The sequence below is a fragment of the Myotis myotis genome, unplaced genomic scaffold (assembly GCF_014108235.1).
Source record: "Myotis myotis isolate mMyoMyo1 unplaced genomic scaffold, mMyoMyo1.p scaffold_m19_p_17, whole genome shotgun sequence".
In the NCBI taxonomy this organism is placed as follows: domain Eukaryota; kingdom Metazoa; phylum Chordata; class Mammalia; order Chiroptera; family Vespertilionidae; genus Myotis; species Myotis myotis.
In genome coordinates, this window is record NW_023416321.1 from 45623078 (window position 1) to 45636164 (window position 13087).

The 13087-nt window shown below is 46.4% G+C and overlaps 1 protein-coding gene across 2 annotated transcripts in view; it reads left to right on the plus strand.

Moving 5' to 3' along the window:
- PMP22 (peripheral myelin protein 22) overlaps positions 1–12428 on the plus strand; it is a 29683-nt gene extending 17255 nt beyond the window's left edge. The window contains exons 4-5 of one of the 2 annotated variants that reach the window (XM_036341713.1): positions 2589–2729; positions 11107–11273. In XM_036341713.1, coding sequence (XP_036197606.1) covers positions 2589–2729; positions 11107–11273 — 308 coding nt within the window. Of the gene's footprint in view, positions 1–2588; positions 2730–11106 lie in introns of both variants that reach the window. The other variant, XM_036341714.1, reaches the window with a different exon arrangement.
- Positions 12429–13087: the final 659 nt, after the last annotated feature.

A 13087-nucleotide genomic window follows, 5' to 3' on the forward strand; every position in this document is an offset into this window, starting at 1 on the left:
CATTGCTTCCTTTTCCAATGAACACACACACATTCATGTATGTGTACATATGTATACACATGTAGTTTTTTGGTGTGTATTTACATAATGACATCATGTTGTGTGTACACCTTATTCTTTTTTGAATATATTTTTAATGATTTCAGAGAGGAAGAGAGAGGGAGAGAGAGATAGAAACATCAATGATGAGAATCATTGATCAGCTGCCTCCTGCACACCCCCCAATGGGGATAGAGCCCACAACCCGGGCATGTGCTCTTAGCCTGAACCCCAGACTCTTTAGTCCTCAGGCTGATGCTCTATCCACTGAGCCAAACCAGCTAGGGCTACCTACTTTCTTTTTGTTAATATTTGCCTGGTGCCTCTTTTAAAAATCTTTGATTTTTTTTCTTATTTGATTTAGGTGTACCTCTTATATGACTATACATAAGAATGATGTAATTCAAAATGAAATTCTACATCGTATAACGAGTTACTTGAATCCATTCACATATATTGTAATTGATGATGTGATTGGACTTACTACCTTTATGTATGTGTTTTATTTATTGTGATTCTAGTTGAAAATCTTCCTCTTTAACTTTAGTCCTCAGGGGCTTAACCAACCAAAGGGCCTGGCTCAAAACAGTAGGTGTTCAACAAATGCTCATTGAATGAAAACTTCCTGATCTACTAATTCTGATCTGATTTGAGAAACAACTGTTGACAAAATATCTCAGTTGTAATGGAGATGGGACTAAAGTTCAAATGATTGTTAAAGAAGTTTCAAGAAGGATTTAGGTACATTATCTAGTCTAAGGGGTCTTCCCTGTTCATGTAGATTTAACAAAACCATGTAGGAGATTCTGAGTTTTCTCAATATGAGGTCTGGTAGAAGTTCCCGTTGTCATGGCAGTGGAGGTAAAGACTAAGGTGAGATCTCAGACCTGGAGAGGAAAACCTAGGATGTGGTCTGTGCCAGCCACGCTCCTTCTGCGGTTGCGCGTTGAGGAACCCCCAGCAAAGCTGAGTCGCGCTGTTTTAGTTGTGGATCTGCATCTTGTCTCAGATTGCTGTAGGGTTCTAGCTTCACCTACTGGAGTGCTGGGTAATTGGTTTACTTAAAAATAATAATGCGATGGCAACATTAGCTTTATTGCCGATGGTTCATCAGGAGAACCACTGTGCTGGAGACAAACGTTTCGTTGGGGATATATAAAAATCAAGCCAGGATGGCTCAGAACCCATTCAACATCGATTTCTTACTTTAATTGATAAAGAAATGGAAAAAATAAAAAAAGCACCTGTTCTGTCACAGTGAAAAGAACACCACGCTAGAGTCAGGCCTCCGGGTTTGGCTGTGCCAATGGGCTCATCCAGACGTCCCTGGACACCTCTGTCTTCCAGGACAAAGGAGCTGATGTAGTCGACCTCTCCTGTTCCTTCCAACTCTAATGCTTCTCCTATGTCTGGAAAATCTCATGGGAAGCTCCAGTGACAGTTAATCTACCCAGCACCTTTAAAATTCTCCATGAGCTACGACTTGTAACCTAAACCAGGTTTATATCCAGCTAGGATTATAAACCCTCCACATTTCATAGCTGTGGGTGCTGTGTTGCGCATCACCGTGCTTTTTCTGAGCTGTTGCACACTAGCGGGTTCCTGAGTAGAGAGTATAACCCCGGGCCTCCTTCGGTTATGTTTGCATGTTTAGAGCAGTGCTGTCCGGCGCGTCTTTGGCACTTGGAAGGAAGGACACAGGTGACAGGTGGGCAAGGCCCAGCGCAGCTCTGCTAAGTGGACGCCCTGGGTTTCCCTCTGGAGAGCAGAGCCCAGGTGTGTCCAGTCCTCCTCGGTTGCTGAAATGACATTATTTGCAGTAGGTGGTGAACTCCAGAACTCTTTCTTGCCTGACTTTCAGATGGAAGCCTGGAGATTTGATCTAAGGCGAGGGGGTTCCATAAAGAGGCGGAAGTGTAATCCATGACCACTGCACACATGATTTGAGCACAAACTGCTCTGCACTGAGGTTAATGATGAGGGTCAAGATTGGCCAAGAACAGATACAGCTTGGCTGAGCAAATGGATCTTCATAGCTCTTCTCCATCAGCATTTTCTTCCATTTTCTACCATTTCCTTATTCCCATCCATCCCAAGATATTTATATTCTCTGGGGGATGCTAACATTTTGAACAGTGGTTTTAAGCTATTCTTGTGATGTAGGGATTCCAATAAGCCCTTCAGAAAGCTCTGAAGTGGAGAAGAGAGAAGTCGGTGGGTGGGGCTCAGACCCTCTTTAACACATACATATATGTGTAAGTAATACATTTGGCAGAAAGACTGGAAGGCAACTCAATACATTTTAATTTGAATTTAACTGTTAGTGGTAGGACTGTAGATATTGTCTTACAGCCCTTTCCTAAAATGTCCACAATTGACTTTTAAGAGGACAAAAGTGAATTGTCCGATTTTTCTCATAAAAGAGGGCTTGTGCAGCCTGGGAGGACTGTGGCTCTCAAGGGTCATGGTGCACCAGGCCCCATGTTCCTCGTGACCAGGCCCTCCCTTGGCCATGCTGGTGGTGCTCACCCCGTGTCTCTTCCCTCCAGAATGGCTGCAGTCTGTCCAGGCCACCATGATCCTGTCCATCATCTTCAGTGTGCTGTCCCTCTTCCTGTTCTTCTACCAGCTCTTCACCATCACCAAAGGGGGCCGGTTTTACCTCACTGGGATCTTCCAGATTCTTGCTGGTAAGTAAGTGGTGACGATGAAGTGCATGCAGGAGCTGGGCCTGATCAGTTAGTAGGAGGGTGTGGCCCTGGAGTGATTGATGTTTCCTGAGTCTGCTCATGGGATGGTTTTCATAAAGTACAGATGTGTGTGTGCGTGTGTGTGTGCACCTGTGCATATATCTTAGAATCAGGGAACTACCCACTTCTTCATGGAATGGTGTGCATAGGAAATAGGAGTTAGGGTTCTGGAAAGAAGGTTCCTGACCCAACCCGACCTGTCACCAGGAAGAAAGCTGCAATATGGGCCCACGATCAGAGTTCAATGCTGAGGGTATCAGTACAGCAGAGGCCAGTCCTGAGGATGGATTCCTAGAGATTAGGTTATGCCCCAGGGAGCTATTCGGCCTCAGCCTAGAGAAATGGCCCTGACGCGCTGTTGAGAACAGCCAAGGCGTTCTCGGGTGCGTCTCTTACTCTGCGCAGCGATGAAGCCACGCTAACGAACTCCTGCTCTCCTGCACTCCAGCTTCTCCGTTCCCCTGGGCTTGATTTCCTGTTGTCACTTCAGGTGTCTTCATTTTGTCACCATTGTATAACCCGCCATCATTTCCCAAACAGGGGTCCCTGACAGCACATAAGCTCTTTATCTCCTCCCTAAACTGCTTTCAAGCCTCCCCATTGGACAGGCTGTATGATGCGAGAGTCCCAGAGGCCTCTAGTGTAGAGGGCGAATCCTCCGACTTTGTCTCTCTTTTCTGAACAGTGTCTTACTCTACCATTTCATCCTTTTGTCCATTGACTGCCAGCTGACTGAGTCAGCGGGACATTGAGAGGAGTGAGAGACAAATGTGGTGGGTTCTATAGCCCAAGTTAATATCACAGACTCCATATGGACCAGAGTACATCTGGCTGCTGAGAGATGTTCTAGATTCTGGCCATTCCGAGTAGACAAATGGCATCTTGTTTTAGTTGATTGTCAGAATGTCCCCGGTGCTGAGTCACCAGCTTGTGCTCAGAAGCAGTCATGTGGAGGGTTGAAAACAACCCATGCATTCTGGATGGATGGATATAATGGCTTGCACAGGGCTGTATGGACGAACACAGTCTGAGGTTGAATATTGATGACCTTTTCTAAAAGCCAGAGAGTTACTGGAAAATGCAAGTAAACTGGAGATCCACTTCCCATTAAATATTTAAATATAATGTTTCAATATGCACAGTGTTAGGGTTTCAAAACCAAATAGTGCTTTGCACTTGCACAGTTTTATTATACCAAACCAAGCTCCTGGATTGTCGCCAGCTTTGTGAAATTACTAATTATGCAGTAAGATCATCTGTTGGCATGCTAGCAGCAGAGTTATCATTACTCACTCCATTTCCAGAGGCGATACACAAGCCTAAAATGTATTCTGGGATTTCTTTGGTTCACCATTTAAGTGTGATTGGTATTCAAATGATGATTATACCCATTGTACCAATGGATGTGTCCTCAAGATAAAGTAATATAGACCTAGGAAGCAGAAGTTTCATGAAATATTTATATTTGATCTGCACAAGCTTGTTACTTGACTGATGAGTAAGCTGGTCTTGGGGGAGAATAAGCTGAATGCTCCCACCCCCTCAGACCACGGGGATGAATACAGGAAGGCGCCTCTTTATATTGAGAGATGCAGGACACACCACCATTTCCAAGGAACACAAAATCCAAGGTAGAAACTCTGCTTTCTGCATTATTTTTCATTGACTGATTTACAGTGGAAGCTCAGTGCAAATTTGCATTAGTCACTATTCTGAAGGTCCCATGCACCCTGCATCTTCAGAACTACTTAGACTGAAAGCACTGGCTGAGAAAAGCCTGTCGCTGTTGCAGGGGCCCTGCAGGGCAGGCAGCCCTGTTCTTTCCCACTGAGCTAGCTCAGCTTTAAATCCCGTAACAGTGCCTCTGCAACCACGTCCTGATAAATCCAGAGTTAACAACCATGAAGTCACAAATGCTGGCCCTGCCCTGTTTTAAAGTATTTTGTTCAGCAAAAAGCTCTTAGCAGTTGAGGTTTTTTAATCTTCCGATGTGTATTTACTGTCTGTACTCACTTCACTGCTTTGATTCACCTCTGAACCCAATGCAAGCCTTGTTAGAACTCTGTAAAAACCCCTGAATTTAAAAGCACTAAGTTGTTCTTCCTTTATCTCCTTCAAATCTAGCTGCTTATCTCTCACAAGACCCGGTTTTCAGTTATGAGTTTGTCAGTTTAGCCGTCCATATCTTGAATTAGAAATGTTGAGCCAAAAATAGCAGTTGTAAGTTGTAAGTCCTACGAATGCTCCGTTCTTAACTGTTAACTCCAGCCAACAGGACCTGGAAGTTTGTCTTTTAGGAACCTCAGGTCTCTGGAATGTTGCATTTGAACTTGCTGTAGGGTCTTTCCATTAAAATTGAGAACTAAATGGGTTAGGGATTTGACAGATTTCCTGACTCTAAATGTGTGGCAACTCTAAATCAACGTTATCACGTGTGTTTCCCGATTCACAACCCATTTAGAAACCAGCAACCAGAGAGAAAAGTAGGGACGGTTGTTGGAGTTGGGAACTGGGGACAGCCTGAGAAGTTACAGCTTAATGTGGAGGGACAGATCAGGAAGCTGAAACAGACAAAAACAAAAAGGGGAAAGGAGGGAGGGAGCGGGAAGCAAGTAGCCCCGCAATCATGGAATGTAAACCGAAGTGTTCCTGCCACAGTAGGTAGGGTCCATGCAGGGTAAAAGCATCCTCAAAGCCAAAAGCATTTTAAGTGGAAGCCACCAGACTCCCAGGTGACAGGTGCAGGCTGGATTGTCCTGCATAGCTTCTCTTGGGGTGGGGTGGGGGGGCAGCTGTGATCTTTACAGATCGGGCACCTAAGGGTGTGGGAAGGTAGTGAGAGGTGTGTGGGGCTCTTGGGCTGACTCTAGATTCGGGAGCTGCGTCTGCCTTTCTCCAGATTACAGCTCTGCGTGCGGTTATAGGTCCACCTGCTTTGCTGCGTCATCCTTTCTCCATTTCATAACAAGCCACACGTCTCACATTTAAGAGCTGTCTTTCCGTGATTACATACTTCTTAGGTTGGCTGCTTCCTAAAGACATATCAAGAGGCGTCTTCACCTAGTTAAGTGCTTTTCGAGCTTAGCTGCACAACAGAATCACCTTTTAGAAGAGGGGGTGCTTTTTAAAAAAAATTCCCGTGCTCAGATTTTATGCCTGGAGACTCCTATTAAGAGCTCTTGGATGGGGCCGCTCCCTGGGTGACTGAGGTTCCTTTAGGGTCAGAACGACAGGGTGTAGCCTTTAAACTGCCCCTAATCCCACTACCAGTTCTTCAGGGACATTTCTTCACAGACAGCGCCTCCTGTTCACGAGCCACCGATTCTTCTCTACCTCCTTCTTAGACAAAGGCCATGCTGATCCTGTGTCTGGGTTTTGGTCTCATTCTCATTTGCAGAGCCTGTAGCCACCTGCTTCCAGATAGCAGTTACCCTGGCCCTAGCTGGGTTGCGGTGGGTTGCGCTAGATGGGAAAACATCAAGAAATTCATACAGATTCACACCTGAAAAGGAGCTGTGCGTGTTTTTATAGATTTCACTCCTTACACCAGCCATGAGCTCTGTGTACACCACGTAAAAGAAGGCCTCGAACAACCTGCTCGCTGGATGACTCATAACTGTGGTCCATGGGCAGAATCAAACTTAGGTCACATGTGTAGTGACTGTTCATTGTCATTGAAAGGAACAGAAAACATGGGAGAAGGAGACTCCTGATTTTACTTGCTGGTTTTACTTGCTGTTTGTTTTGTTTCCTGTCAGGTTGATATAGGTATAAGTATAGGGCTTTAGGATGAAATCATTTGAAAGTTGAATAAGAGCACAGTGCCTCCTCTGTTCTGAGTAGATCAAGGCAGCTTCAGTTGGGCACCACATTCAGCACCCTCCTTATGAGGGAATCATTCCAGATGTTGCACTGGCTGTGCCCCAAATCTGAAATGCCGTGGGCGACTTCCTAGGCTGCAGGGCTCACGTGACTGCTGAAATGGCAACTGGGCCAGCTGCACAGAGAAGACTTGTGCAGATCAGACGTAGAACCAAAGCTTTCAGCAGGACAGACCACCTTATCACCCTGAGGATGGGGCTGGCGAGACAGAGGCCCTCACTCACTCATCACACCAACACCACGAGGCACCTTCCCCACAGGCGTTCACTCTCCAGCCAGGCTCACTCGGGCTTCTGCTGCAGGATCTCAAAGGAGCTGCTTTGCAAAGGTTACCAAGGTCCACTTTTAAGCCATTTGCTGACTTCCTCCACTCCTTTCTGTACTGTTTTCTACCCACTCTTTGAAACTGTTTATTCCCTTGGCTTCCACGCCATTACTGTTTTCCCAGTTACGTAAGTTAACCCACCAGTCATGCCAGAGCCCCCTCTTCCTCCTCCATGCCCAGTCCACCCGATTCCTGCCATCAGATATCACTCATAGATATTGTGTCCACTTCTTCTCTTTTACTCACTAACAGCATTGCAGCTGTGCAAAAGCCAATTCATGCAACTTTCTGTCCCCACCCCTACACCTACTTTCCACATGGCTGTTGGGGCGCACTTTCTAAAACACACAGCTGAGCATCCTTTCTCCTCTGCTGAAGAAGTACTTCCCTCTACCACTTCAACACGCCATTGAAGCCCCCTCTTTCCTGGCCTTATGAGCTCCCCGGCTTCATCTTGCACTGCTCCTCCTGTATCATGGGACACTCTTATCATCACCTGCTGGTGGTTTCCACCAAGCTCTATGTTTTCCTTGCCTTGCTCATGCTCTTCCTGAATTCCCTTCCCACCTTTCTTCACCTGGCTAACTCTTACACATCCTTTAGTCCCAGGTCAAGCACCATCTCCCCGTCAGGCTTCCCCAGTCCCTAGTTTGGGCTCAGTGCCCATCCATGCATTTCTCTCACCCTCCCTTGAAGTCACATCATACAATATTGGAAGTTTCTACTGACATGTCTCTTTTTGAATGACGCTCACCCCATGATGGTAGGGGCTGGGTCTCTTTATCTAGATGCTCTAGAACAGTGCCTGCACACAATAGATACTCACTGCATGTTTCTTGAACCAATCAGAATAAAGATAAGGAAGTTTAGAGAATTCCCACCATTTCTTTCTTCCTTTGCATTCAGCCCCTTGGTTGCTCCCTCCCAAAGTTTTGGGCTCGAATCGCTCACCTGCAGCTGCTATCATCACCAAAGGAGGCTTGAGGTCTCCTCTTCAAGAAGACTCTAAAGGAAGAATTTCCTGGGAGTTGTTCAGAGCCAGCCATCCCTAGGCAGGTAGAAACTGTTGTGAACTCTTGAATGGGCAGCACTTTTATGTTGTTTGGACAGGTTCTGTGTCCTTCCACTTAAAAAGGCCTACACTCCCAGATGCAGGCCCCTCACAGGGCAGGTCACTGCCAAAGCCCAGACTCTTGCTTGTGGGGAAAGAGCACCTGCCAGTGTGTCAGGAGCTTCACTTACCTTCACCATAGGGACCTTCACTTACCTTCACCATAGGGACCTTCACTTACCTTCACCATAGGGACCTTCACTTACCTTCACCATAGGGACCTTCACTTACCTTCCCCATAAGGACCTCACTTACCTTCACCATAGGGACCTTCACTTACCTTCACCATAGGGACCTTCACTTACCTCATATAGGGACCTCACTTACCTTCACCATAGGGACCTCACTTATCTTCACCATAGGGACCTTCACTTACCTTCACCATAGGGACCTTCACTTACCTTCACCATAGGTACCTTCACTTACATTCACCATAGGTACCTCACTTACCTTCACCATAGGGACCTCACTTACCTTCACCATAGGGACCTCACTTACCTTCACCATAGGGACCTCACTTACATTCACCATAGGTACCTCATTTACCTTCACCATAGGGACCTCACTTACCTTCACCATAGGGACCTTCACTTACCTTCACCATAGGGACCTTCACTTACCTTCACCATAAGGACCTTCACTTACCTTCACCATAGGGACCTTCACTTACTTTCACCATAGGGACCTTCACTTACCTTCCCCATAAAGACCTCACTTACCTTCACCATAGGGACCTTCACTTACCTTCACCATAGGGACCTCACTTACATTCACCATAGGGACCTCACTTACATTCACCATAGGGACCTTCACTTACCTTCACCATAGGGACCTTCACTTACCTTCACCATAGGGACCTCACTTACCTTCATCATGGGGGACTTTCAGAAATTCATTTCCATGCACTGGCTGCTGAGAAATTGAGTCATAGTCCACTTATGGGGAGCAATGTCTGACTTTTAGGGACTATTTCATGGCATTAACTGCTCTCGATTCCAGGGCACAACTATTGCTTTATGTATAGAAAGCCTTGAAATAATGTATCCCCTAAAACTCCAGTCTACTGACAACAATAATTATGACGTGTGTATCCTCTCTTTGACTTAGTAAGTATCTAAGCTTGTTGCTTTTTAAAGCAAAACTTAAATTCATTTGCTTCTGAGGTTCCACTTGGGTAGATGTCATAAATTAAGCCATCTAGTTAGTCATCACACTTGTGTATCCTGCCTCACTCCATCCCTCTTGGTTGTTGGTGGAATGTTTTCTTTGCCAGTGAAGTCTGCGCACAGCTGGCCTCCATGGCTACGATGGCATTTTCCACGCCAGTGCTGGTTAGACACACCCCATTTGGAAGGCCTACCAACACGATATGCATTGTCCTGGCCTCCCAGCATTCTCTTTAACCTCCCTCTCTCCTTTGTTCATGCTTCTCTTTTTATAGCCCTGCCCTCATTGGATAGCTAGGCTATAGCTCAAGAGGCAACTTCAATATTTCTTAAAGATAGGAATTAGCACTTTAGAAAGGTGAGTCATGGAGCAGTGGGGGAAGACCACTGAGGATCATGGGCCTCAAGGCTAATAGTGTGTCCCCAGCAGATTAAAACTCTCTCTAAAACAGATTTGCCAGCTGCAGTTCCCCCTCTGACACAGATGTCCTCGCTGCCTCTCAGACTTTCCGTAGGTAGCGGGATCCTGGCTCTGATCCCACTGTAGTTCTAAGACTATTGTGTGGCTTTCCCGACGGGGGCCAGTGGAGTAGGAGTGTTCTGCTCTGACTTGCAGAAGGACAGTATTATCAGGGCAGTGAATGTGACAAATTCCAATTCTGCACTTTATTCAAACAAAGTTGCAGTGTCCCATCAAATAGCAGTGAGGTTAGATGTAGGTGGTCCAGACCATCGGGAGCTTTGGAACCGCAGGAATCCCACACGGCCTGCTGCATTCATAATAGAGTCACTCAGAGCCTTTGAAAGACCCTGCTTTCAGGAGGAAACAGAGCAGGCTTTGTGCAACTCCAGGCTGGGTGCTGAGGTCACTGGACCCTGCCCCACAGGGGATTCTGACTGCCATGGTGGGCATGGACTATCGCATTTGAACTTACCTGCTTCATGAGGACCAAGGTGGACGTGTTCTTCTCCTTCCCACACCCAAGTGCTGCAGTGGTGGCCAGAGAGGGTGGCCTGGCCTACCTGTGTATGTGACATCGTTGCACCCTCTTTTGGCTTCAAATCCAACCTTGGAGGAACCAAGAACTGTTGAAAGGGGCCCGGTGCAATGAGCTTGCCCTTGGTAGTCTCCTCCCCCTGCATGTCCTGTCCTTCCTCCTTGTCTCCTCACTTTTCATCTCCATATGTTCTGTCTAGTTGTTCATGTCTTACATGACAGTCCTGCTGAGGGGATTAGCATGGAGTCCTGCCCCTGTGCTCTGCCTGGAGCTCAACACTGTTGCCATGACACAACTCCAATAATGGTAAAGTGTCACTGCACTTTCATTGGCTCCAGAAAACACTCACTCATTTGGAGAGTGGTCACAGGTTTCCATGCCGAACCATCCTTGTAAGGAGATAGGTAGGTTTATCTTGCAACCTGAATTCTCACTGAACACTCTGTGGTAACTGGGAATTGGTGACAGTTAAAGCAAGAGAAATGGGGCAGAAAAGATGGCAAAGATGATGGATGGCCTGGGTCACACAGATTGGAAGTGGAGTGCTGATTGTTTCTTGTGTCCGTGTATCTTCAAGCCCCCTGCTGTCACTCCTGGACCCGGCAGCAGGTTCTTCCAGAGTCCTACATGCTCTTCGCATGCAGTGGTGTCTGCCTCCCTGCAGCCCACATGGGGGTCTGGTGTGTGTGTGTGTGTGTGTGTGTGTGTGTGTGTGTGTGTTCAGGGCAGCGAGTAGTGTGGGCAAGTGCCCAGGTCCTGTAGACCCTGCAGCCGGGGGTGGAGAGGGGCCCCCTGTGATCGCTCCCTCACTCCGATTGTCCTTCTCTTTCCCCAGGTCTGTGTGTGATGAGCGCAGCGTCCATCTACACGGTGAGACACACAGAATGGCACATCCACAACTCTGATTACTCCTATGGATTCGCCTACATCCTGGCCTGGGTGGCCTTCCCCCTGGCTCTGCTCAGTGGGTTCATCTATGTGATCTTACGGAAACGTGACTGAGGTGCCCAGTTCATCTGAGGCTCTGGGCAGACGCAGGGGAGGGAGGAAGGAAACCTAAAAAAAGAAAAAAAGAAACAAAAAAAACCAAAAGCTAGCCAAAAACCCAAACTCAAACCAAACCAAACAGAGTGCAGTTAGGGGGGGTGGGGTTAGTGTTGATTGAAGATGTATATAATATCTACGGTTTATAAAACCTATTTATAACACTTTTTACATATATGTACATAGTATTGTTTGCTTTATGTGTTGACCATCAGCCTTGTGTTGAAACCTTAAAGAAGTAGCTAATTCCCAGTTACCACTTTACATTCTAACTGTATAATCAAGCTCAGTATTATTGTTTTGTTTTTGTTTTTGTTTTTCTGTTTTGTTTTATCCAGAAATTAAATAACTCCATCTCGCCCCTTCCCTTTCATTTGAAAGAAGATACCTCCCTCCCACTCCACCTCATTTAGAAAACCAAAGTGTGGGTAGAAAGCCCAAATGGCCAAAAGCCCTCTCACAGTGGTGACCTGTGTTCTCACAGAGGCACACGCTGCCCATGCCCACGCCAAGCCTTACGCACGTGGACAAAACCTCAAACTGGAGCCCTTGGCAAAATCACGGCTGTGGCTTCAGGATGCTCGCCCCTGAGGTGGGTGTCCTGGTCACACGTCTAGATGAGAAATTAGTGACAAAATAAAACCTATGAAATGGTGCTATGTATTTACCATTCCTTATGATCACTAATCTTCTAAACTACTCACTGGAAATTCAATTAACAATTTTACACCATAAAGTAGAATGGAGACAGAATAATTCTGTGTAATATAAATGGTTTATAACTGCCTTTGTCCCTGGCTGGGCTGCTATCATTATTATGATAATAAGTCATAAACGCAGCTTTATCACTCCCACATTTCCCTGCGGTCGGAGGGTCAGGACGAGTCTCTAGACCCTTGCGGCCATGAGTTTCCAGGGCTCCGCTGGGTCTAGGCTGTTCTCTGTCTCCAAGGACTGTCTGGCAATGACTTGTATCGGCCACCAACTGTAGATGTATATATGGTGCCCTTCTGATGCTAAGACTCCAGACCTTTTTGTTTTTGCTTCGCTTTTTCTGATTTTATATCAACTGTGTGGACTAAGATGCATTAAAATAAACATCAGAGTAACTCACTGATCTCTCTTGGGTTTTTGTGGGGACCTGGGTGTGAGTGTGAGTGTGAGGTGCATGTTGGAGTGGAGGGGAGCACTTCAGTGGAAAGGAAGTTGAGCAGATGATCAGCATTGCAGTCTGGTCCCAAAAGCGTAGCTTTGTGCAGGCCTTCCCGAAGCCTGTGCAGATGTCTGCTGATTGCACAGGGCCGAGAACTTCAGCGGAAACGGTAATGGTGAATGGACTGTAGTTCCTTTAGTCAGCCCTCTCTTGTACTCTGCTCTCTGATGACTGACATGGGGACCACAGAGCCATTCATGAGCTCACCTAATGAGGAATGAATTGAGGTCAGTCTCAGATAAAACATTGGTTGGCATCAGCTGAGCTCCTAAAACTGCCCTGAGGGAGGAAAAGGGTGACCATGTCATCCTCTGGATTCTGGGCTGTGTCTCACTCGTACTTTTACCCATTGACCTTTTATTGTGCATCTGCGATATACCAAGTTAATGATGCATTTAATATTCTTCAATATTTATTGAGCACCTATGTTGAGCCAGAGGTCAAGAGAAAATAACACAATTCTCAATCTCAAAAGGTCACATTTTAGTGAGAGGCACAAGCAAATGATGACTACATTATAATGAAGAGCATAGAAATTAGGCAGCCTGGATTTCAGTCT